The sequence below is a fragment of the Urocitellus parryii genome, chromosome 1 (assembly GCF_045843805.1).
Source record: "Urocitellus parryii isolate mUroPar1 chromosome 1, mUroPar1.hap1, whole genome shotgun sequence".
Classification (NCBI taxonomy): Eukaryota; Metazoa; Chordata; class Mammalia; order Rodentia; family Sciuridae; genus Urocitellus; species Urocitellus parryii.
The window spans coordinates 107155620-107182788 of NC_135531.1; the positions used below are offsets into that span (position 1 = coordinate 107155620).

At 36.4% G+C, this 27169-nt stretch overlaps 1 protein-coding gene across 1 annotated transcript in view; it reads left to right on the forward strand.

Annotated features, from left to right (window-relative positions):
* Positions 1-27169, forward strand: part of Fbn2 (fibrillin 2) — a 217949-nt gene that overhangs the window by 160845 nt on the left and 29935 nt on the right. The window contains exons 28-48 of the mRNA XM_026415046.2: positions 549-674; positions 1143-1265; positions 1376-1501; positions 1982-2107; positions 3940-4062; positions 6267-6389; positions 8171-8296; positions 12192-12314; positions 12869-12991; positions 15157-15318; positions 16015-16083; positions 16524-16649; positions 18364-18489; positions 19064-19216; positions 20328-20396; positions 20902-21027; positions 21215-21340; positions 21937-22062; positions 23762-23878; positions 25405-25533; positions 26017-26136. Coding sequence (XP_026270831.1) covers positions 549-674; positions 1143-1265; positions 1376-1501; positions 1982-2107; positions 3940-4062; positions 6267-6389; positions 8171-8296; positions 12192-12314; positions 12869-12991; positions 15157-15318; positions 16015-16083; positions 16524-16649; positions 18364-18489; positions 19064-19216; positions 20328-20396; positions 20902-21027; positions 21215-21340; positions 21937-22062; positions 23762-23878; positions 25405-25533; positions 26017-26136 — 2568 coding nt within the window. The remainder of the gene's footprint in view (positions 1-548; positions 675-1142; positions 1266-1375; positions 1502-1981; positions 2108-3939; positions 4063-6266; positions 6390-8170; positions 8297-12191; positions 12315-12868; positions 12992-15156; positions 15319-16014; positions 16084-16523; positions 16650-18363; positions 18490-19063; positions 19217-20327; positions 20397-20901; positions 21028-21214; positions 21341-21936; positions 22063-23761; positions 23879-25404; positions 25534-26016; positions 26137-27169) is intronic.

Consider the following 27169-nt stretch of genomic DNA (forward strand, 5'->3'; position numbering starts at 1 on the left):
TCCTTCTATACATAATGTGATGTAAACAATCACATTGAGGGCTCACTGTCATGCTTGTGTTGTGTGGAACTAGTGGCTACCCTCAGGATAGTTTAAGTTTTGTAGGCAACACTTGACCAGCTAATGAAGACCAAAATGAATGTGCCAGTGTAGATTCATGCATAGTAGTAAGCTTCATTTCTAGCATGTGCTAAATGATCTAATGTGGTAATCTGTGTGGATATTTAATTTTATTTGAAATTAAGTAACATTAACTCTTCTTTAGTCATACTGTCCACATTTCACGTGCTCAATAGTACATTCAGCTATGTATCAGACAGCATAGCTAGGGCATGATTTATCATTGTGCAAATTAGTACTAGGTGGCACTTTTATAGTTAGGAATACATAGAAGTAGAGATTCTGATATTTTCTTGAACTACCCCAGATCATATCGCTTCCTCCTGAAATACACACCCCCTAGGAGACCACTTCTCCAGTGATGCACATTTGATATTTTTGAGTGATTTGGCTTTCACACAAAAATTAATTCTGTTCATCTTTTATAGATATCAATGAGTGTTCCTTGAGTGACAATCTCTGCAGAAATGGAAAATGTGTGAACATGATTGGAACCTATCAGTGCTCTTGCAATCCTGGATATCAGGCCACCCCAGACCGCCAGGGCTGTACAGGTAAGATGAAGCCACACAGGTCTGAAACTCACATTTCCAAGTCGTGTAGGAAAAGTTTATCAGTGAATATGTATTAAAGCCTGTGGGAATCCTTTGTCCTGAAAGTGAGTCTAAAAACGGGGGCAGCTTCCCAGGGCACCATTGGAGAGGTCTTGCTGATCTTACAGAAAATGCCCAAAACTCCATGGTGGCTATATTTCTGAGTTCTTTATCCTTCACATACTGGAGTTAAATAGAGCCTTGTCTAAAAGGATGTGAAAGAACTGAGAAAGACTAACAGCATAGGCTCATAGTGCTAGACTAATACAAATGTGGAGGCGGGGGGGGGGGGGGGGCGGGGGGGTGTCCAAAGCCATTTCATCATTTTCTGTTTAAAAAGGAGAAAATCTTGACTTTTTTTTTTTTTTTTTTTTTTTTTACTTAAGGAAGCAGAGCTCACAAGTAATGTGGTTGCGTGTTATTTTGCAGATATCGACGAGTGCATGATAATGAATGGGGGCTGCGACACCCAGTGCACTAATTCAGAAGGCAGCTACGAGTGCAGCTGCAGCGAGGGCTACGCCCTGATGCCGGACGGGAGATCCTGTGCAGGTAGAGAACGTGGCTCCAGATACTGCTGAATAACAGGAATGAAGGGAAAAGACTTCAGATTGGGGCCAGCCATTCCTTGTTTTCATTTGATGTTTCCTTTGTGTCCCCAGATATTGATGAATGTGAAAACAATCCTGACATCTGTGACGGTGGTCAGTGTACCAACATTCCTGGAGAGTATCGCTGTCTCTGTTACGATGGATTCATGGCTTCCATGGACATGAAAACCTGCATCGGTGGGTGTCATCAGCAAAGAACACATGTTTACGGACACATTGGCACACACGCATATGCACACATAAGCACAAGAACAGGAAGGGTTCTTTGTTACTTTAAGAACTCAAATTATTTGGGGTTGGGGTTGTGGCTCAGTGGTAGAGCTCTCGCCTAGCACATTCGAGGCCCTGGGTTCGATTGATTCTCAGCACCACATAAAATAATAAAGGTATTGACAACTACAACCAAAAAATAAATATTAAAAAAATTCAAATTATTTTATTAGAACTATAGAATCTGAAAAGGGAAAATTACTTAGAGGAAAAAAAAAAACCCTTCAAAGACAGAGGGTAATTTGTAATACTGTATCTTGCAAAGGGGTTACACTTTAAATTTTGTCTTTCTGTTTTACTATTATGCTGTTTAATTTAAAACATAGTTTTTAAATTATGCTGATGAGTAATTATACTAACCAAAGTATTGAAAAATGCATTTTCCAGATGTGAATGAATGTGACCTAAATTCAAACATCTGCATGTTTGGGGAGTGTGAGAACACCAAGGGATCCTTCATTTGCCACTGTCAGCTGGGTTATTCAGTGAAGAAGGGAACCACGGGATGCACAGGTAGGTTCCAAGCTTCCTGGGTTTCAAAGGCCAATCTTCAACATCGTTGTTCCCTCACATTTCTTAGATCTGTTTCCCACAGCCAGGCTGCAACTGTGTGTGTGATGAGTGGCCAAGCTGGGGCATGCAGGAGGCGTTTGGCACTTATCTGGCAGCACACTGGCTGAGCCACGCACCTGGGAGCTGGCCATGTGTCCTGTCACAGGGCAGGAGAGTGGAGGGAGTCTGGGTCTGCTGTGCTTCCGGAGGCCCTCAGGGCAGCATTTGCTCCCTTGGCATGACTGCTCCCTGGTGGAAGACACATAAAGAAGGGGCACAGAAAGACCTGGAGGAATCTCAGTTTTCATTCATTTTTGTAGTTCTAAGCTACTTAAAAATTGAGTTCTATTTAAGCAGTTTCCCTTTCTGTTTTACCCCATATTTTCTTCCTTTTGTTTCACTTCTCTTTACACTCACTTTTGTCTTTTCTCTGTGCCCAAATTATATTTCTTTTTTCTCTCTTCCTCTTCTTTGTTCCCCCCTTCACTTTATCTCCTGTTTGTTTTCTTCACTAATTAGCTTTAGTCCTTTGTATAGAGGACCAAAGTCAAAGTTTTGGACCAGATGTCCCTCAGTACTTGATTTAAGGCCCTATGTGGTATTTTGCTCAAGGCAGGTGGTGAAGGGCTTTGGCTACAACCAAGGCAGACCCCTCTAGGAAGGGACACAAAATTAAAAGAAGAGTACTATGCATGCTCACCACTAGCTGAGTTGATACAAGCCAACAGTGTGTGTATGTTGCTTGTGGGTGACACATACATATATGATTTCAGCACCTACATTGTGTAATCAGTGAACTGGATAGAACCAATCATTTCTTGTATTCTAGAAAGTTTTAGGCAACAAATGCATACAGTTTATACATACACACACACATCACACACATATGTATGTGTGCATATACACGGACTTATGTGTCTCAATGATGAGATTTTATTCTTAAAAGTGTATCATTAGGCAATTTCATCATTATGAGAATATCATAGGCAATTTCATCATTATGAGAACATCATAGAGTATAGTTACACAAACTAAGACAGCTACATCACTAGGCATCATCATCTTATGGAACCACTTTCATAGGTATATCTGTTTTTGGTGGCACATGACTGTATATATGTTTGTAAATGTACGTATATATGTAATATGTGCACATACACACACATGTACACACACACACACACACACACACTGATAAAAATATCTGGTCACATTCCAAATAGCATTTCCGGGGAACATTTTTCTGTATTCTCAAGTAAATACAAGAAGTAAACATACACACCAAATGATAGTTTCCAAAATCTCTATAAATCAATAAATAACCAACTATTATGTATTTTTCAAAAAGAATTGATTGTTCCTTTAGGAAAATGTCAGCCGTGTTCTTATCTTCATGAAAAATATGTATAAATATTCATAAAAAGGAATAGCAGAGTCTCTTTGGGGAAATAAGGTTTGTGCTGACATCTATAATCTGATGTAATCTGTCCTCTGCATGAAGTGTTGTCTGGGCCTCTGCATATTGTGGAGGATGGCTGTCATACCCACCAAGGGCAGCAGCTGCTGCGTGTCACTCCTACTAGGAAGTTGGCAATGTCTTCTAGGAACAGGCCTGTTTGATTTGCTCAGGAACCTCAGATCTTATTGGAGTCCAAAACAATTTAAAGTGTTATAATGTTTTCTCTGTTTAGTTCTATCTTTACTTTAAAATTGTACCTACACAGAAATGCACTTGGAAGTAGAAATAGTAAGCTTTGTCTAATCTTTTTTTCTTACTAATTATGGCTTCTCAGACGTGGACGAGTGTGAAATTGGTGCCCACAACTGTGACATGCATGCCTCTTGTCTGAATGTCCCAGGAAGCTTCAAATGCAGCTGCAGAGAAGGCTGGGTGGGGAATGGCATCAAATGTATTGGTGAGTTTGCAAACGTAAATATCTTTGCCAAAGCTCAATGTTCTTAAAGGCCCTTTGTACAGTTGTTAATTCACATACTTGAATAGGAACGTGTTCTTCACTTTTAATTTATTCTCTTGTAAATCAAAGTCTGTCTTTTGTTGCAGGGATAATTCCTGCCTAAGAGTTTCCTTCAGCCTTAACATAAATGGTCAAATTACAACAGGATGCCTTGGCATCTGCTTTTTCACGCATATTGTTCAGTAAAAATTACTTGATGTGCAGCCGGTGATCCAAACAGCTGTATGATGAAAAATGACTAATATGTTCTCCCTAGCCTTTTCATAGAGTAATCAGCACGATTTAAAACCCAGTGAAATAAATGGAGGAAATGAAAAGTTTTTTGTTTTTTTTTTTTTAGAGATCCTTAAGTCTGTAATAAGTAGTCGATCCCAGCTCCTTACTAGAAAACAGAATTCTTCCAGGCAAATCTAAGGATTTGTTGGATTCCAAGAGGTCTGATTCAAAGAAAGGAGAATGGGGAAGGCCATTTTTCCCAAGTTTTATAGCTCCTGAGCTGGAATCTAATAATAAGTCTTTTATAGCTGTGAGGCAGGGGACTGGATTATACCATTGGTGTCATTCACAGTGCTGTTTTAATATGCTCAATGTTTTACATGCCTTAACAATAAAGCATTTTTCCAGCTGGTAAGAATTATCCAGGTCAATTTAAAATAGAAAAGAAAGTAAGCTGAACTGACCTCCCCATGATGATTTCTCATTAAAAGCTTATAGGCCTGCAGTAAGGATTAAAGAATAGCCCTAACACTTCTGACAAATAATATAAGTTAATTTGAGTCTACTTTCTATCCATCCAAATGTTTTATATGTGTCAAATGTTTACGAGCCAACTACAGAAGGTAAATTATCATAGTTCCAGATAACTTTGCGGCATTAACATCCTATGATAGCTTCATTAAGTTTACAAGAAACCTACTTCTAGTCTAGCCATCTCTCACAACTCTTCAGCCCTATCCTCATCCCACTTGTCTGGTCCCATGTGTCTAATGGTTTTCTCCCCTGCAGCCTCCCGTTTATGTGCTTCTTGTCTGTTAGTCTGGCCAACTATCACAAGTGATTTGACGATGTCCAGGCACCTGTGTGCCCAAATGCCATCCATACCCATCCTTTCCATCTTCATTTCCCTGGCTATTCTGAGTCTCTCTGTCCCTGTCCATGTCTTTCTGTTCCCTTCACTCCCCACCATGCTGAAAGACCACCCCCGACCCCTGATATGTTCGTTTGTTCTCTGTCTTCCTGAAATCTATTTTTCACACAGCAGCAGCAGAACATGTAAACCTCAAAATTGACCTTTCCACAGTCATCATTTCAACCCACTGAAGTTAGGATAAACCCCAGCTTCCTTCCCATGGCTCACAAGACCCTGCAAATGCCTCCACTCTCTCTAGCTTACTGTCCCCTGCCCTCTGTCCTCTGCACTGTGCTTTGCCACTCTGACCTCCCTGAATTTCTGGGTCACACCAAACGCTTACTCTTTGATTTCTTTGTATATGCTATTCTCTTTGCAAAAAAAAAAAAAAATACTCCTGCTTACTTCTATTCAGTGGGCTAACTCTTCCTTATCCTTTAGAGCTGAATTAATTAAAAGTTACGTCCTCAGTGAGGCCTTCATTGTTCCTGTAGTCCAAATTAGATGCCCTTTTTATTCTCTTATTGCAGCTTTTAATGCTTTTTATGATACATATAAAAATGTGATTTTTTTTCTGTGCTTAACATCTGTGGTTTGCACTATTTGCACATATTTTTGCTTCCTCATCTATAAAATCAACTTGGAAACTCAATGCAAGTTTCCCTGCTCAGTAGTACCTTCCAAATGGTCCCTTTTTTAGTAATAAAGGAAACAGCAGTAAAGTTCACTCTCAGTTGAAGTCAGAATGAAGTCTGACACTGGTTTTCTTTTAATTGTTAGTCAATTAGATATCTACAAAATCCTTGAATTGGTAGTTCTGGCCCATATCTGTGGCATGGTTATTTTGTATTATAGGTATGAGATTTTAGTGAATTGGAGCCGTGACCCTATAGATATGCTAAGACTCCATTTGGCCAGTTTCTATTTAAATTAAAACCTTTCTAGGTATTTAAGTGTTTGTTTTCATTTCTGACCTTTGTTGCTACCTTTTTTTTTTTTTTTTTTTGGCATACAGATCTAGACGAATGTTCTAATGGAACCCACCAGTGTAGCATAAATGCCCAGTGTGTAAACACCCCAGGCTCGTACCGATGTGCCTGCTCCGAAGGGTTCACTGGAGATGGCTTTACCTGCTCAGGTGAGTGATAGGCCTCAGAATGCTTGGATGTGTCTGTCATGGAATACTATATGTGCTTTCCTTCTATGAAGAAGACTACAGTTAGAGAAGGCTAAATGATGATCGTTCTCTCTTACTCATTTCTAGTACAGTGGTGAAGAAGCACAGGCTTTGTCTAGACCTTACCATCTCAACTGAAATCTTTGCTGTGCCACTTATTACCAGTATAACCCTAAGTCATCACTTAACCTGTCTGACCTTAGTTTTCCTATTGCTGTTTTAAAATGAGCATAGTAATAATAATGACATTTCCTTTTTTTTTAACCACTATAAACAGATGATACAGAATGACTGTTTAGCTTTTTTAAGATAATCACTACTATTTAATGTGTTTATGAAGAGTCTTAATAGCTTATCACATTTGGACTAAGTGGAATAATACATGTAGGGGACGTAGAAAAGCAACTTCATAAGAGCCCAATATAAGTTTCCAAACTGACGTTTTAACTTCTGTTCCATTTAGCTTCTATTTATTCTACACCCTTTGAGAATAAAACATTGTCTCACCTGCATATAAGACTAGATCATCTTGCTGGACAAAAGTTGAATAAATAAAGATTGCCAGGTGCTGTGGCACACTCCTGTTATCTCAGGAGCTCAGGAGGCTGAGGCAGGAGGATTGCAAGTTTAAATCCATCCTAAACAACTTAGCAAAAGCCCTGTCTCAAAAAATCAAAAGGGGTGAGGGTGTGACTCAGTTAAGCACCCCTGGGTTCAATCTCTGGTACCAAATAAATAAATAAATAGTTTTAGTTTTGTAAGGTAGGTGCTTCTCATCATTGATAGCAAAAATGCAGACTCGTCATTGTCAAATGTCTCTTTAAGAAAACGTGTTTATTCAGTCTTGAAGCTTTCTTTTTGCTTTTAGACCTTAGCTAGTACATTTTTCCTAGGTTTTTTTTTTTTTTTTGGTTGTTGTTTGGTTTTTGGTTGTTTCAGTTTTTGGTTTGGATTTTTTTTTTTTCCTGGTAGTATCAAGGAAAGAACATGATGGCTTTGGTGTTAGACATTGCAGACAGAGCTAGGCTCACGCAACACACTAGCTCAGTGTCACCCTTACAACTCCCTTGACTGCCCTGACCCTTGGGGTTTTCCTCCTCTTCACTTCACGGAACTGCTGGCTAAACTCAATGAAAAACGTATGTCAGGCCCTGGAACACTACTTGGCGCTCACTGCGTGTTTGTTTCTGCCCATCTCCTCTTTTCTGCTTCATAGAATTAAATAAATCATCTTTAAAATCCATGAGTAATGCATGACTGTTTACATAATTAAGATGAGAGTATTTTTATAAGATTGTAATGACATGAAAGAAACTTTCCCCATTGCCATAATGTCTCTAATTGGCTTTAGAGTACTTGGATCAGTGAAAGCACACGTTGCTTATTCTCATAATACTATAATGTTTTCAAATGAATGAATACCTTTTTAAAGTTGCCTCCAACATTTTTTTTGTCATATCTAATAAAGTTCTTATAATACAAATGCATCAGATTGGCATTAAAGAGAAGTAAGACAGTTACATGGGAGAGGCATCTGTGTTAATCACATTGAATGTTAAGGGTAGGTTAAATAGCTCTACTATCAAGTTGTACACCCTTCTTTGTGTGAATGTGATTAATTGCGGTTTCATGTTAATGAGCACTAAGTCAAGCCAATAAAATTGATTTAGTTATAGAGCAAGGAAAAACCTGTCATGAAATTTGGAGCTTAATAGAGATGTTGTAATTTACTTCTTCCACAGATGTTGATGAGTGTGCAGAAAACATAAATCTCTGTGAGAATGGACAGTGCCTCAATGTCCCGGGTGCATATCGCTGCGAGTGTGAGATGGGCTTCACTCCAGCCTCAGACAGCAGATCCTGCCAAGGTGGGTCACCAGGATTCCAACTCATTTTCAAGTTGGATCAACTACAGCATATGAAACCACAAAAAGGGCTGGAACAGGCTCCACCTGGAAGCAAAATACATAGCACATGCTGCACATATAAAAGTCATTCGTTTAAGCGTGGATTATTTTGCAAAATGAATAATGATGAAGGCAGCTTTCATCTCTTATGAAGTTTTCCTGGCCAAGGGCCAATAGTTGGAAGTTTGGCTCACTCTTTTTTTAACCACTTCTTCTTCTTTTTTTTTGTCTCTTTTCTTTTTTTATCACTAAATGAATGACATGTGGCAAAACTATTCAGCTTTTAAGATATGATCTATTACTTACCCAAATCACCACTACTTATTGCGTTTATCAACATTTAAAGAACTCATTTTTTGGCATTGACCTTTCTATTTGAATCTGCCATCTGTATGTCTGGGACTAGAAGCCTACTTCAGGGATTCATTAGGGACTTTTTTTTTCTTAATAGTAATGTCTCTTTCCTCAAAGTTATGATGTTATTATCCCCCTTTCATAGAAATGGGACTTTATGTCTAGTATGATATCTTTCCAAGAAAAAGAATTTGGATTTTCTTTTAAATTAAGAGATTTAATGCACATTACACATAGTCCAGGCCATCAGCATGTTACAGGGAGTGCAAAATAAATGAATAAAGAAAAGAGATTGCAAATGATTCACATATTATAGGGCTTCAACAAAATTTGCGATTCACAGAAAACCTTAAAAAAAGGAAAAACTCATGCCAACTTCTAGGGAAAGATGATAAAATGAAAACTGAGTAGTCTTTCCCCCTACTCTAGTGCCTCATCAAATGAATAGAAATATTAAGTACCAGTATGTTCCCACCACCCAGCCATGTGGACATGTGCGCGCGCGCACACACATACACACACACATACAGCGCACGCACACACACACACACATTCACACCAGCAGCAGCAACAACCAAGCACAAACCGTACATTCTAGGGAAGTTCAGGTTCAGTGTAGATCCTGGGTTGGCTCCATCACTGACAGTGGCACCTGAAGAAAATTAGTGCCTAAAAGATCATGAGTTCTCATGAACCCCCACCAGTATTGGTTGACTCAGAATGAGAGGGTGAATAGTAACCCCTGGGGAAGAGAGCATGGGCACTGAAAGCCTTCCTGCTGAACTAGAGAGAGCTTCATTTTTTTCCTCAGTCCTGGTTTCTTCTTAGCACTGAAGCCAATTAGTAGAAAATGTGAGTCGATGTGGGTAGTGAATTACATGATTTATCATTAGTTTCAGCTTGACAGGGAGCTGGAAAAGGAGCAAGTCAGCAGTAGCCAAACACTGCTGCCAGCAGGAATTCTTTATACGTAGACAGACTTTCCCCTCCATAAATTTGTTCCTCTATCTATGGCATAAGCCCTTCCATAGCTTCTCCCCCAGACTCTTCCCCAAGGTGGGGCTAAATAGTTATCAGTTTACTTCCTTCACTTGAGTTTTCTCATATGTCACTACCATGGGAAGAAATTAACAAGGCAACTGAGGGTGGCACATGTGTAGTTCACCCTCACATAGACCCTCTCTGCCATTTGGCCAAGCACCAGCCTTTCCAGCCCCAGAAATGTAATTCCATGGCTCTTCCAGTTTTTCTTTGCTTTTGTCTTATCTCTTCCACAAGATGTGGTCATCTGGACAGTTTCTCCTGAATTCCCTGATTGAGTTCCTCAATAATAAAATGATTTCTCATCTTCTTATAAATATATGCTGCTCTGAATTTACCTTCTGATCAAAATTTTCCACTCAGCATCTACTTCTCACCACAAATACTCAGAATTTCTATGGAGTCCCCCAAATTACTGGAGTTGGCCACTTCTTAGTATTCTCCGCCAAAATGAGGGAATACAAAACCTAGAGGAAGCACAATGGGACAATCGAGGACTCATTAGACACAGACCATTTATCATACTGTCTGAAGACAGAACAAAGGCCGGTTCATCCACAAAGAGCACATGGAGTCTATTGGAGCTCCTCTTGTGCACATTCCCCTCTTCCTCCACCTCTAGAACCTTAGGGTTGCTAAATAACAGCTTTCATGAAATCTAGACCCCACGCTATCTTCCAAAGAGAGCCCTGATCAAGAAGGACAGATATCAAGAGAGTTATCTGAGCTGCATCAAAGTGAACAGAAACTCTGAGACAAGTGGCCTAAGTTATGTGTAAAGAAGCTAAAAATAAACAATAGAAATTTCCAGGCATCCTTTGGAAACAAAAGATCATAAAAAAAATGAATAACCAACCCACAATGAAACATGTACTTTCAAGAAATAAACTCATATGCATTTGTTGGGGTGAACCCAACTACTATGTATAACTATAAATCTCTAATAAAAATATTTTAAAAGAAAAATAAATAAAATGTAGATTATTATAATCAGAAAAAAAAGAATCAAACAGAAGGTGGACTAAAATGGCTATTGATCCCTGTAAGAATTAACACTGAACAGTGTTGAATAATGGAAAATGGCCATAAACATTGAAAATGTGAAAATAATATAAATGACAAAAATAAAGAGTTGAAGGAATGTACAAGTGGTAATTTTCTTATTGTTCATTACATGCAATCTGGTACTATCTAAAAACTTGCATTTGGACTTTGGCATCAAGATAAAACATGATAAATTTTTAGTATTTTTCATTCTTGGATATTAGAAAAGTATTCTAAAACTTGATATGCTGAAAAATGGATCTGATGCATACAGACTGTTTTAGTTTCTATGAGTATGCATATGGAAATTCTGGGATGATGTTCATCATGAGTGGAAACATTTTTCAGTGATTTGTAGTTTTGCTATTTTATTTTCTATATTGTTTGCTACCTTTTCTGTTTTGTTATCAATGCTTTCCTGTGTCATTTGAATTTTTGAGTGTCATTTAAAAGTAATATGCATACTTAAGAGAGATAATCCTATTAACTTTCACTTATAGATTAATACAACTCAGTTATAATCCAGCTAAATGAATCTTTGCTTATTCTCTTTAGAGAATAACTTTACTACCACCACCACCCCCGCTAAAAAAGAAAAATCACCTTTACACATCAGTTGAACTTTTAAACAGAATTTGAATCATACTTTAAATCTAAAATAGTTTAAACAAATAAATTTTAACTATTATGAATGAACAGAAGACCATTTTAGGCTTAAGATATACTATCTTAAGACAGCAATTAAGAATGACTTGTCGAGTCTAGCCTAAAATGACATGTGGGGTCTACATTCTTGGAATATCAGGCAATTGATGTATAAAAATGTCCATCTTTTTTATGAGTAGAAATATAGATTATTCCAACAGCCATTACATACACCTGGATGCCATCATTTTCATGAATAATGAGCACTAATATATCACATTGATTGACCTTGGGTTAAACCCTCATGGAAGAGTTTTATAAATTGAATTTCTAATTTTTATAGCTATTTTAATGAAATTTGAAAGAATGTGTGGGCAGTGGATCATCATCTTACATGGTATTAAGAACAAAACCATTTCCCTGTTTATAACTGATTTTATGATAGCATCAGATTATAGAATAAAAAAGAAGTACAATTTAAAAGACAAACTTAAATTTTATTATCTTTAATATTTTAAATTGTTTTTATTTTAATTTACCAATTACAAAACATATAAAAAACTTAACAATTAGAAAAAATGGGGTTTTTTTATATCTTCTATAGATAAACATTAGTTTTTTGCCATTTACGCTACCTATTGAGCCAAAGAAAAAGAAAATATCTTTACTGCATTCAAACATCTGTAGAGTTAGGAAACTCGCTAATGTTATACTTCCAATCAAAATTTTAAAAGTGTTTGTAAGTAAGAGATGATATTTTTTTAATCTTCAGATATTGATGAATGCTCCTTCCAAAATATTTGTGTCTTTGGAACATGTAATAATTTGCCTGGAATGTTCCACTGCATCTGTGATGATGGCTATGAACTGGACAGAACAGGAGGGAACTGCACAGGTATGGCCAGTCAAGGGTTCCAGTTGTGTTCCAGTTAGCCAAAGTGAATATTGGGTGCTATATAGAAAAGTTTCTCAGATTTCTGCTTAGATAATCTATTTCATTGTGTTATGCAGTTTTCTGAAAAAGAAAATTATATTTTTATTTTAAAACTATGGAATTAGTCATTTTTAAAGAAACAACTTAAATATCTAACATGAAGGTGGTAAAATATATCTGTATAGATGTAAGTGAATGTGTATGTTAATAAATACATATATACAATTTTAGCTAGGCAAATAGTGGCATAATTTTTTTCTTCCTCAGAATTGCAATACTTTATTACTATTTAATTATTAAGGATGTTAAATGATATCATAAATACCAAGGGCCTTATACCATTTTTGGTATACAAAGGGATTTAAGATTTTTTTATTTCATTGTGCTGAAGAGTCCTTCCTAATCTTTAATCCACATATTAAAAAAAAAAAATCCACCAGATTCTTAGGAACAACAATATACATGAAGAAAGTAATGCTATTAATTAACATGGACATTTTAAAATATGTTTTTAGATATTGATGAATGTGCAGATCCCATAAATTGTGTCAATGGTCTGTGTGTCAACACACCTGGTCGCTATGAGTGTAACTGTCCACCTGATTTTCAACTAAACCCCACTGGTGTGGGTTGTGTTGGTAAGTAAAAGCTTTAGAAATGAAATGGGCAAATAGAATTACATAGAGGGAAATATCTAAATTCTCTTGGCTAGGAACTGTGATGCATATTTGTTACAGTTAATTTAAAAACAAAATAATCCCTCCCCTTTAAAATCTCCACTTTATTCCATGTTTTTGAATGACAGCTGATTAGCAACTAGCTACATTCAGAAGACCATTTTGGGCACAGTATCTTCAAAACCAAGAAAATGTGCAATGGAAATTTGAGTTATTATTAAAATTCTTATTAAAGTTATTGATAGTTGTGTTGCTATACCTTTTCCATCATGTAAATTATTTTTCAAATTACTTTAAATATTTTTAAAGAATCCATTAGATGCATATGATAAATGATGAATATTTTTTCTGAAAGGCTAAGTATAAGCAAACTGTGTGCCAGCTGTTCCTCTCCAGGTTTTATGTCAAAGATATTAACTCTCAAACCTATACTCAGACATTCATAAGACATTCATTGAAGTATTATTTGCAGAGACTAAGATTTAGGTACTGTTTTTGGAAAGTACATGGATTTAAAAAAGAAAAAGGCAGTTGTATGCCATGAAGTCCACAGACTAAATATTCACAAAGCAAGCATGATGGGGAAAATTTATAAAAATGAAATGAAAATAGAAGAGCCCGGTAGAGGAAGGGGTGGGGGGAGGCATTGGGGAATTCAATGATCCAAATTATGTTATAGATATATGAATATATAAATATATTAATGTTACAGTGAATCCCACTATTATGTGTAAATATAATGTTCCATTAAAATTAAACAAAAAACTAAATGAAATATATGATAAAAATAACCTTATATAAATTATTAAATTATATTTATTTTGCAAAAATACATGTAAAAAACTACCAGCATTAAATACATGTGGGTGATTGAGTAATAGAAGCAGAAATGGAGAATAGGGATAAAAGAGAGAGGAAGGGAGAGAAGAAAGGATGAATAACTTCAAACCTAATAGGAGAGGGACCAACTTGCCTTTCTGTATCCAAGATTCAGCACCAAAAGCAAAATGAGAAAAGTAGAAATAAGTAAAACAATAAGAAAAGTGGCCCAAATAATTCTAAAGTACAGCCAGACATGAAAATTACTTTATAGACTGGTAAGAACTTTGTGCTTTACTCTGATTGAGAAGAAAAGCTATTGAAGGTGATTTACAGTAGTGTTTCTGAGAGTTCAGTCTAGCTACAGAGGGAAAAATAGGGTTAAGGATGAAAATTGGCAGATGAGTTAGGAAACCATTGCAGTAATCCAGGGAAGAGACTGGAATTCAGTGGTAGAGACAGTGTGATTAGTCGGATTCCAGATATATTTTGAAGGTATTACCAGACTGAATAAGGATTGAGAGAGGAAGTCAAAGGTGACATCATAGTTATTGAAAATGCATAGCACATTTTCTATGTGGAGTATGAATATCAAAGAGTTTTATTTTTAGACATGTTAACTATGAAATAAGCAATAGACATTTAAGAGGAGAAATCAAGCAGTTTGCAGAAGGGTCAGGGGAGAAAAAAGAGATAGAATTCTAAATTTGAGACTTCTCAGCACAAAAGTAGTGTTTAGAGCCATAGAATCAAAATGGTAACAAATTGAGACCAGTCTGAGATTCATTAATCCTTTACATAGAGAAGTCTAAATTTTTAACAGACTGACCTTCTAAAAACCTGCAAGGTTTGTTATGAAGATTGATACTAAATCACGAGAGAATGGAGATAAGGAGGAAAGGAACAAGATGGGGATATCAATATTTCCTTGATATGATAACATAACCTTAGAGTAACTTATCCTCGTGTTTTTCTATTATTCATAAATCCCTGATACAGATTAATTGTACTAGAATTTTCTTGCATTCACATTATTGAAATGCCCAGAATGTCCCAAATGAGAAATATCTTTTTTAATTCCATAAGTATCTGAGAATATGATGCACATAAGTTTCTAAACACTGGAGAGTCTGTCACAATTTGCTATGTATGATTCAATCTTGCAAAGGTTCAAGGCAAGAGATTGTTTTGTGCCAAACATTAAAACAAACCTTTTATTATTATTGTACAAAATTTGAATTTCATCCTTGGAGTGTCTTTTGCTAACCCTAACAAGGGCAATTTTAAGCTCTTTTGTTGCTCTACAGACAACCGTGTGGGCAACTGCTACCTGAAGTTTGGTCCTCGAGGAGACGGGAGTCTGTCCTGCAACACGGAGATTGGGGTGGGTGTCAGCCGCTCCTCCTGCTGCTGCTCTTTGGGAAAGGCCTGGGGAAACCCCTGTGAGACATGCCCACCTGTCAATAGCAGTAAGTACAGGGCTGGAGAAGAGGGGACCAAACAGCCCACTTTATTCTTGGGCTGGGGGGCTGTGGAAGTAGTGAGGAGAAAAAAAAATGGATTTGTACTAATTAGATTATGCTGAAACTAGCCAAGAGTGTTTTATATAAAAGAAATTTTAATTCCTCTCTTTCTGCTATTTTTTCATGATATGTTTTTTAAAAAGAAAAACAGTTTTAACCATAGTCCAATATGAATGGTAATAATATCAATTCTCCATAGTATCACAGATGAAGGCCATTCCCTGTTCTTCTCAGAGGTGATTAGTTCAGGTTCATAGGTGGGTCGTATTTTCGAAGTCAGTCATAGAATACCTTAAATTGAAACATGTTCTGATAGGCAAATGAACTCAAATTTTTGTACTGAAGAGTCTTGGTTTTACCTACTAGCCAACTCTACCTATAGAGTTGTGATATAAATTGTCGGCAAAGGAATTTTTTTCTTCAAAAACAAATGTTTTTGTTATTCTACTGTATCTAACACTCATGAAGTAGTGATCTTTGCTCATGTAAAATATAACTTTAAATGTATTTGATAGAACACTAAGGGTGGACACCCACCCGCCTTAAAGTATGTCTTGAGCCCAGCAGTTGCTGAATGCTTGCTTGCTCATTGTCTCAGCCACTTGGACACAGGTATCAAATCTGTTTTCTGTTATTTTCTAGCTGAATATTACACCCTGTGTCCTGGAGGTGAAGGCTTTAGACCTAACCCCATCACAATCATCTTGGAAGGTAAGTTCATGGGTAGATTCAAATAAGCTGCAGAGTTTACTTTAGAGAAAAACTGGTACAAGAATTTGTGAGGAGCAAACACGACAAGATTAATTAGCAAAATTACAGATGGCATTCAGTTACAAGAATGTTAAACAACTACTTTTCTCAATAAGTAATAATCCACTGCAGGGATATGATGTCTGATTGTTCTGCATAGAAACTACCATTGTCCTCCAGCTTGAACCATTCCCCACTTGGTTGTATCAGTCTTCACAGAATGGCAAAGTTCTCCCACAAAGCCCAGAAAATCCATGGTCAAAATAAAACCCCCACTTAAGTGCTCATTTGGATGCAAGCAAGTCTGTGGGTCTAACAAAATTACACGTGGAAAGCCCTGACATTAACACTGGTCTTTCGCCATGGCATTGTTGCTAGTGAACTGTCGCTCTTTTTTGTAGACATTGATGAATGCCAGGAGTTACCAGGCCTCTGCCAGGGTGGAAACTGCATCAACACTTTTGGGAGCTTCCAGTGCGAGTGTCCACAAGGCTACTATCTGAGTGAGGAAACCCGCATCTGTGAAGGTGAGGTGAAGGGACACCTGTTTACAACAAAACCACTGCTCAGGATGAGGGCTAATCCCCAAGTTCTACCAGAGGATCTGTCGAGACTGGTTCATAGCGTTTTCATATCAATGTTGCTAAGTTGTGAGATGACAGATAATTTTAATCTATAGCTCATTTACTATAACTTACTATGATTTTTCTGAATAAGAGGACCATTTAAATATAAATTGTGATACTGGGATTGTGGCTCAGTGGCAGAGATCTTGCCTCGCACACGTGAGGCCCTGGGTTTGATCTTCAGCACCACATAAAAATAAATAAACAATAAAGATATTGTATTCATCTATGTTTTTTAAAATATATTTTAAATAAAATGGGAAAATAGAGTATGAAAACATACAGTATTAAATACATAGTTAATGAAAATATTAATAATGTATTCTATATAAGAAAAATAGGTCAGTATAAATGTAATGCGACTATTAATATTTTTCAGTTTTATTCTTGGTTTGTTTGTTGTTGTTGTTGTTGTTGTTCTTTGCACCTGGGATTGAACCCAGGAACATTCTAGCACTGAGCCACACCCCCAACCCTTTTTATATTTCATTTTGAGACAAGGTCTTGCTAAATTACTGGGGCATGAAACTTGTGATCCTCCTGCCTCAGCTTCCCAGGCCTCTAAGATTACAAGCATGGTCCCTTGCACCTGGCTATTCAGTCATTTTTCAATGTTGGATATGATGCAAAGAAGTTCAGAGGTTATGTGGACCTCTTCTTGCTTCTGTTCCCTCACATGGCATTATAATTAACCTTTTTAGATACCTTTATTGTTACTAGACTGGAGTTTCTTTAACCAAAGTCCACACTTTATTTATATTTATCACTACAGTAGAATCTCAGTATTTATTTGTTGAATGAACGATGCTTCTAAATTAAACATGTAACATAATTCTTTTGGTTATAGCCTTTCTTTTGAAACATGTTAGGTAAATGATCTGGAAGGAATGTGATTTAATAAGAAAAAAAAATATGCAGCTACTCTGCTTCTAGAATCTCTCAATAGGTGTTGATTTAAAAGGAGCTGTAAAGTTTCTCATAACCTGCATTTAATTGAAAGTTGAAATAAAAAGCAGGCTTTAAAGAAATTATATTTGGAGAGTGTGAATTTCAAATAAAAAATATATAGGTACCAAGTAAATTAATTTTTGCCACCTTAGAGTAATTTCTTTATAAGATTTATATTTCTGTTTTAATATTAGGGAGTTTTTTTTATTTTGAAGGAAGATATACCTGTGTCATCTAAATGCGTATCTTGAATATTTTCTTTATTTCTAAATTTTGTATAAATATGGAATTAGGGAATCATCTATGCTTCTGTTCAGTAATCTAAATAACATGAATTTATGAAAAGTATATTTATTAGCCAGGTACTATGATGCACACCCATAATCCCAGCAATTTGGGAGGCTAAGGCTGGAGAGTCACAAATTTGAGGCCAACTTCAGCAGCTTAATGAGACCCTCAGCAACTTAGTGAGAACCTGTCTCGACATTTAAAAAAAAAAAGTATGAAAAAACTATGGTTACAGCTCAGTGGTATAAAGCACCTGGGTTCAATCCTCAGTAAAGAAAAAATAATTTTATGTATAATTTATATATATATATATATATATATATATATATATATATATATATATGTCTTTACTGATTTGTGGATATTTTGACTGTTTAAGATATTGATGAGTGTTTTGCACATCCCGGTGTGTGTGGGCCTGGAACCTGCTACAATACCCTGGGAAATTACACCTGCATTTGCCCACCTGAGTACATGCAGGTCAATGGAGGCCACAATTGCATGGGTAAGTACAGGCTGCTGAGATTAATTAATTAAGCCACAGTTGTTGACTACACACGTAAGGCACTTCTCTCTCAGAATTATTGTTCAGAATGTTTGGAAATTAAATTTTCATGAATACTGAAGTATTTAAGAATCTCATAGACTACTTTGCCTTTTGGCTATATAGTTACATCTTTTAAAAATCTAAAATAAAAATTTTCATCAAGTTTTGCAGCTATGTATTCTAAAATAATTTTAATTCTCTATTTATATAAACAATACTGTTATAAAAATAAAAGAACATGCAAAATTTAATACTTAACTCTTTTAAAATTAAGTAAATGTGTTTGAGCAGAGATACAGATATATATTAACATTGTATCCCAAGAAAATTAAAAATGAAATCCCTTATCTAAAAAAGGGAGATGTTACTATAAAAATGACTTACTAATTTAAAAGGTTATTTTAGGATACCTAAAATGATACAAAGAAAATTGTTTTCAGTTGGGTTAATCAAGAAAGCATGATGTTGCAGGTGTGAGAACTTCATGAAGTGCTAGCTGATATGAATAGCTAGTTTATTTTTCTCTGTGTAGACATGAGAAAAAGCTTTTGCTACCGAAGCTACAATGGAACCACTTGTGAAAATGAGTTGCCTTTTAATGTGACAAAGAGGATGTGCTGCTGCACATACAATGTTGGCAAAGCCTGGAACAAACCTTGTGAACCTTGCCCAACACCAGGAACAGGTAAGCATGCAACCCACACTTGTACTGAAGGCTAAGTTAGTGATGCACACATAGGTGTAACACTTCACTAAAAATCAGCATGTACTATAACCAGAGAAGCTCGGTTCTGACAATATCCAGGAGCATCATCTGGGCTTAGCTTCCCAAGTGGCCCTCTTTGGAAGTCAAAACACTAATTTCTGCCACTTACTATGTGACCTTGTAGAAAATTTATCCTTTCTGAAACTAATTCCTCATATGTAAAATAAAGATTACTAATAAATAGTGACAGGGAATAATTCATATGGTTGTAATAATGATTAATGAGATGATGTATATAAATTCTAATTTTCATATTGCCAGGCAATTGGAAATCATTAAATTGAGAATCTGGATGCTCAGTGTGTATTGGTGGTGTATATACAAAACCCTTGCCTTAATAAAAAGTGTACATTACAAGTTTTAGCTAGTGCTCTTTTCAAGAATTTAATCACTTGTGTAACAGTGGGCATCAGAAGCATTTTGCTTCATAAAAATTAATACTCTTTTAAGTTTCCATTGGTTTGGTGAATAGGAAAGCTGTCACAATCTCTGTTCTATTTCATAATGAATCATTCTTTACTCCTCAACATTACAACAAATAGATGCTTTTGATTTAAAAAAAAAAGACAAAATTCACATCTCATTCATTATTGGTTGTTAACCTGTTTCTCCACTACAAAACCGTTTTTCCTATCTGTGTCCTTGTGTGATCATAATCCTTTCTTAAATTCATGCTGTAATCTGTTTTTCCAATTTATGTGTATTGGATAATTTTTAAAGTTCTGTATATCATAAGAAAATAAATTTAAATGCCCTAAGAAAATGTTTTGAATCTCATAATGATATACTTACCATCTAATATTAGAGCAGTAAAAAGTTACTTGATAGAAATACCAATAATGGTAGAGAATACCTAGATCTACTATTTGCAGAAATACTCAGTCACCAAATAAATATAATTGAAATTAAAATGTCTGGTTGTGAATAATATAAAATATATTTGTAAAAGTAATACTATTAAATAAAATGTTAATTTGAATGAATGAGCTTCAGAATGTTAAGAGTACATCGTTTTATTTATATTTTAAAGCTGATTTTAAAACCATATGTGGAAATATTCCTGGATTCACCTTTGACATTCACACAGGAAAAGCTGTTGGTGAGTTTTTCCAGATTATGTTTATATATATATTATATATATATACTCTACTAAAATATACTCAGTTTTTTTAAGGGTACTACAAAATACAATAATCTGAATTCCAGAGAGGAAAAAAACATGCTTACTGACTAACCAAGTGTTAATAGTGGTATTATTTCATCAGCAGAGTCTGGTGGTTGAGTTCTGATAGTTCTTTAATAGTTATACAGTAGTGGCAGTTAGGGTGACCTGATACACAATTTGAAGAGGGGGCTTGATTCCCCAGGAAGTTGTGTATTTTATCAGTCACTTACATTTTTCCATTGCTATTTAGAGGGATTCATCCATTTTATGGTTTGTGTGTTTTCATAAACCACAAAGCCATTTCTGCTATTATGGACATTTGATGTTTATGACACTGAATGTGCATTCTCATTCCAGGTATGCATAGCATTATTTGAGGTTATATGGCAAATACATTAAGCAGAATCACATATACCTTACCAAATCTGTTCAATTTCAGACATTGATGAATGTAAAGAGATTCCAGGCATTTGTGCAAATGGTGTGTGCATTAACCAGATTGGCAGTTTCCGCTGTGAATGCCCTACAGGATTCAGTTACAATGACCTGCTCTTGGTCTGTGAAGGTAATTCTGAATAATATATGTCCTTAACCAAAAAGAGTTTGGTGTACATAAATGGCATGTAAACTGTAGTCTGATTTTCATTATTTCTTCTGAAGTCCTTTAAGACTTGATCATCAAAGTGGTGGCATGCCTGTTACCCTAAGGCAATGATGAATGCATCTTTACCTTGGAACTGTTGCTCTTTCAGACATTGATGAGTGCAGTAATGGCGACAACCTCTGCCAGAGAAATGCAGACTGCATCAACAGTCCTGGCAGCTACCGCTGCGAATGCGCTGCAGGCTTCAAACTCTCACCCAATGGGGCCTGTGTAGGTAAGAAAGAGGCCCATAAGCACCACATACAAGAGCCTTTGCATTTCCTACACTAAAAGGGAGTACAAAGCTGGGCTCAGTGGTGCACGCCGGGAATCCCAGTGGCTTGGGAGACTGAGGGAAGGATCGGAAGTTCAAGGCCAGCCTGGGCAATTTAGCAATGTAGCTCAGTAGTAGAGCGCTCCTGGTTTAATTCCCAAAAGGAAAAGAGGGGAGGGTAGTCCAAACTTTTCTAACAAAATATAACTTCAAGAATAATTTTGAAAAGATTTTCTAACTTAGTCTGTTTACTTACAGAGAACCTATTTCACCATATATTTTAGATGATTTTATTAAGAAAAGATGTCCCTTTAATAGATTTCCCTGGGATAAAATAGTATCCTTGATACCAATCAACCTAAAAAATTTCATGATTAAAAAAGAGGCTTGGATACTTTGAAAGCCCTGCTTATTTTGATTCAGCTATTGTTATGGTTCATTTTCAGCCTGTCTGTAATAATTAATAGCAGGTTAGAAAAAATGCATCTGTGAAAAATGAAGGAATCTTAATAAAAATCAGATATGTGTAATATATGGGGGTTTTTTGTTTGTTATAGATCGCAACGAATGTTTAGAAATTCCTAACGTTTGCAGTCATGGCCTGTGTGTTGATTTGCAAGGAAGTTACCAGTGCATCTGCCACAATGGCTTTAAGGCTTCTCAAGACCAGACCATGTGCATGGGTAAGAACATTTAGTTCCAGGGAGCAAAGTGACGCTGAGACTCCAAGATAGATTACAGTTGTCATGTGCCATCAGTGACTACCATGTCGCTGCCATGTTAAACAGTTTAAGCCTTTTTTTTATTCAGAGCACAGTTTGCAGGCAGGGACATAACACAGTATTCCTTGGTTCAGTGATTCTCAACTTTTTCTCCTCTGAAGACATGTGGCCGGACACGCACTCTGAGACGCTGGAGGTTGTGTAAAGTTCACAGTACAGGCTCCTTTTTACCCCACTGGATTCCCTCTCAAAAGAGAGTTTAGGAATGCCAGGGAGTAGTAAGAGTGACAGTATTAAACGGTTATAGGGCACAACATTACACACTCCTTTTGCACAAAGTATTGAATAATTCAGAATTTATCTGCATCTTGTGTATTTTATCACTTAAAATAGTTGTAGGAGCAAATATAACCAAACTCTTTGAAAATTCCCAGTAGCTAATATAATGGTTAGTTAAGTGATAATAGTCTTCAGTTAAGCACTTGCTGAGCTGATGATTAATAAGCTTTCAAAGGCAGATGGGCTGGTTGCCTTGAGGCTGGGACTGAGCGTAACTCCTTAAATCTGATGTCAGCGATTGGCTCTGCCTCTGCCAGAGCACGCTCTCTGTGCTTTGCCCTTGAAGGAGGAAAATTAAATTTAAAACTTGGCTATTTATAATTAGCATGTTCTCAGTGTGGAAAAACCGAGGGTTATGCATCTACTCTTTTGGTGTTCAAGATACTATCTAGGTGCATATTAAAATCAGGTTTTGGTATTCCTGAATTCATTTCCTTCATGGTATATCCATGCAACAAGGAACACCTGGAGAACTTCTCAGCTCATCCATTGCCTCCTAAGACCCCCCCCCACTACTCCCACCCCCACTAGCCACCCCCAACCTCTGCCACTCTGACAGGGAAAATTGTACAAAGGAGAACAGACTCTGATTCTATTTGCATGGAATTTTTTGTACTTCCTATATGCCCAGAGAGTATGATTTGCCTAAAAATATATGAGATTTATGATTTGGAAATCCACACGAGGGACATCTGCCCCGACTCTTAGCAGTTCTTCCGTGATTAAACTCCTTCAGTCCCCTCAGTCAGAGCTTCCTTCCTAAAGAGCAGTGCCCTGTTTTTTGCATGGTACAGTTTCAGCAGCCTGGAATTCGCAGTCCCAGGAGTACACTCTCTTTTATGATGGATGGCCTGAGTATTTTGACTTCAGTCTTTCGGAAGGTTAATGATAATGAATTCTAAATAAACTCCAAATTGGAATTTGAAGTTTAACATTAATAAAAACTAAAGTTTATCTTTGTTTTCTCAAATTAAGGTCTATCTATAAACTTTTGAACAAGTGTTTGTCATGTTTAATAGAACAAATTATTTTATTATTTCAAAAGGTCAGTTTACTTATAATTGATAAGCAGACCTATTTATTTAAAGAATCTCTGCTAATGGGATGCTTGATTAGGCTGGATCTGAGTGCTGTATGTGCCTATACATCATTAAAGTGTTATTTTTTTAATATAATTTTGTGATTTTGACTTTTTTCTACCTCTTATTTTTCTCAAATCAATATGGATCCCTAGTACTATACTGAGAAAATCTGCACAAAGTGAATACTCTTTTTTCCCTAATTAAAAGTTGAATTCCTTTAAGCCATTGTTTCTTGGCAGATGTCGATGAGTGTGAGCGGCACCCCTGTGGAAACGGAACTTGCAAAAACACCGTGGGATCCTATAACTGTCTGTGCTACCCAGGCTTCGAACTCACTCACAATAATGACTGCCTAGGTGAGTCCATTGGCCAGTCTGTTATTGCTTCTGCTTCATTTCAACGGACTACACTGAAACAAATAATAAAACTATTCAGTTATAAAAATGGAAAACTTGTCAAAAGATATGTAATAACATTGACCAATTTCTCATTAACTAAAATCATTTTTTGGCCTAAATAATCATGAGATAATATACTGTTTTTAACACTTTTTGTCAGTTGACTAATCAGGAGAAAAAGGCATTCAGATGGTGGTAAACATTTTGGAACTGATTTAGGGTTTAGATTGCTTTTACCTCTTAAATGAGATTGAAAATAGACATTTTTTATTTAATTTCAATGCTACTACAAGTATTTTATACAGGTCTACTCTTGATTTGCATTCAAACGTCAGCAGCCTCCTACTTACAATACATGTACTGTGTTTAAATTTCCTTTTCCCTCAACTTTTGAAGACTGGATACCTTTCCCCAGGAAAGTAGTGCATGGTGACTAGGTTTCCAGATCAACCCTCAGAAACCTCTCCTATACATAGTATATAGGTGTATAGCCTTTGGTGCACACTAACATAACAAATGTGACCTGGGAATTAATACTGAGCGGGAGAGGTTCCTAAAGTGAGTTAGAGGAGGCAATAAAAAAAATGACAACACATGTGTGTCCCACCTGCCAAGCACTATGCCAGTACCTTGCAGCCTACCTTGTTTAAATTCCATGACCCTGCAAGGTGTGTGGAAGTAACTCAGAATTTCTAGAGCAAGAGACCGTCACAGCTTAACCCCACCCACTTCCTAAACTAACCAGACTCACATTCCTGTTGGCTTTATTTTTTCAAAATTTTGCAATTGTGAAAATGTCTTTGCAACCAGTTGGACATTTTTTCAACTCCCATCTCTTTGACTGTAGTTTCTTAAGCACTATACAGGCAGAGTGAACTAGAAGACACAGGCATGGCTCTGACCAAGGTACAGTCCTCCAGCAACCCAGGAAATCACTCACATGTAATCATCTTGAAATTTCACTAAACACGTAACATTTAGTGTCCTTTTGTTTTCTTAATTCTGTATTATGTTTGCAATTCTGAGTGTTTTTAAACTAACTGATTTTTCTGTATTTTGCTGCTCAATAATTTCTGTATGTTCTGTGGTTAACATACTTACTTAATCTCCAGATAATGGATCTACAGATTGGACCATTACATTAAATCCCAGATAATCCCTTGCATTCAGAAAAAGAAATACATTTCAGTTGGACAAACATAGAAAGCTTCACCTTAAACCTTCAACATTTATCTGGTTATAAATTCATGAGTTAGATTCATACCAAAGACACACCCTTGTGGTTGAAATACAGTAGGAATATATGTCACCTTATTACTTACATGATTCTTATGTGTCATTTTTTTCTGTGCGATGAGGAATTGTAACGTAGGGTTTTTGAAGATGTATGATAATGAATGATGAATGTGTTTTTAAGTTTCTGCTAGTGACACTGTATGCATGTGAGAGCTGTCTCTGAAAAGCTAACTCCTGTTTGTTTACAGACATAGATGAGTGCAGCTCCTTTTTCGGTCAGGTATGCAGAAATGGACGGTGTTTCAATGAAATTGGCTCCTTCAAGTGTTTATGTAATGAAGGTTATGAACTTACTCCAGATGGCAAAAACTGTATAGGTAAGCCTCTAAACAACATATGGTCTTCACGTATTTGGTTTTGTGCAAAAATGTGAATCCCAGACTCCACTCCCCCTCTGACATCACACACACATACACTTAGGGAATCTCATTCACATTTCATTTGATCATTAGATAACATGAACAAGATAACCTGTGGTAGAGTAATTTTGGTCTAAGTTGTTAGCTGACAGTTGGGAATGTGTCTTAGGCAATGTTTTTATTGGGAACAGAGCTGGAGGCTGTCTGTGGCTCAATAAAACTGGTCAAAAAAAAAATCAAGAAAATTAACAACTTACCAAAAAAGTACTACCCAGGGTGTCAGAAAAGTATCACAAGTGTATTTGTCTATGGTGCCCCAGCATTTGCCCTACCACTGAATTACATTCCCAGCTCTGAATTCTGTTATTATCACTCGGCAGATAAATTTGTGTAACAATCATCTTGTATTTTAATTATTTTTTGTCTTCTTTCTCTTTAAAGATACTAATGAGTGTGTTGCCCTCCCTGGCTCTTGTTCTCCTGGGACCTGTCAGAATTTGGAGGGATCCTTCAGATGCATCTGTCCCCCGGGGTATGAAGTAAAAAGCGAGAACTGCATTGGTAAGACTAGCAATCATTCTGAGGTCAACGGCTTGTGAAGTATTAATAAGGCTTTGTAGAGAGCTGGTGGAAATAGATTGAATCTCAGTCACTGCAAGCATGCGGAGCTAAGGAATTAAATATAGAGCTGCCTACATCTGTTTTATTGAACCATCAGAAATGATTTGATGCTAGGAATAAAAAACTTAGGGACGTGGGATTTTTCATTAACAGAAATCTTATGCTACTCAAGGAATTTTCATCATACTCTAATCTTTTTTCCAAACGTCAACAGAGACTTTCTACTGAATTTAAAGAGTGTCTACAAAAATTGTAATCTTTGGCACCCAACTTTAAAACAGTTATTAAAGGTGTCTAGGGTCCTAGAAATGTGAAGCAGAAAATCTTCACAATTCTGCTGAGACATTTTTTTCCTTGGGAGGGCCTCATGTCAAAACAGAAAATATTAATCCACTTGTCATAACAGATGTTTTTCTGTTGAAACTCTTCCAGCACACAAGAACACTGTAACCACATCAAAAGTGGGTCCCAGACTTGCCTGGTGGACATGATGAAGGTCGACCTCTTTACAGTTCACTTTATTTCACTTTTATACAAATTATTTTTTACAGCCTTGTTGAAATTCAGGAGCACCAACATCTTAGTGTGGTTTTCCTAACGTGAAAGAATTGCTAAAGATTTCTATTGCCTATTTTTAAAATTCTATCACTTTTGGCAAGATTCCATATAAAGATATGTAGCTCTACTGTTTACATTAAGGGGTTTTTGAAGCTGAAAGGAGCCATTTATTTACTGCATAGAACTTTATTATTTCAGACTATTTAATTAGACAATATGAGTATCTCATGCTGATTTTCTGATTTTTATAGTTTATTGTCAGGTTGTCCAGTTAAACAGTAATAAATAGTTATACTAGAATCATATCATTTTAGTAAAAACTTATCTTATTTTTTAAATGTATTTCTTTAGTTGTAGGTGGACATGGTAGTCCCATTTTATTTTTATGTAGTGCTGAGGATCTAACCCAGTGCCT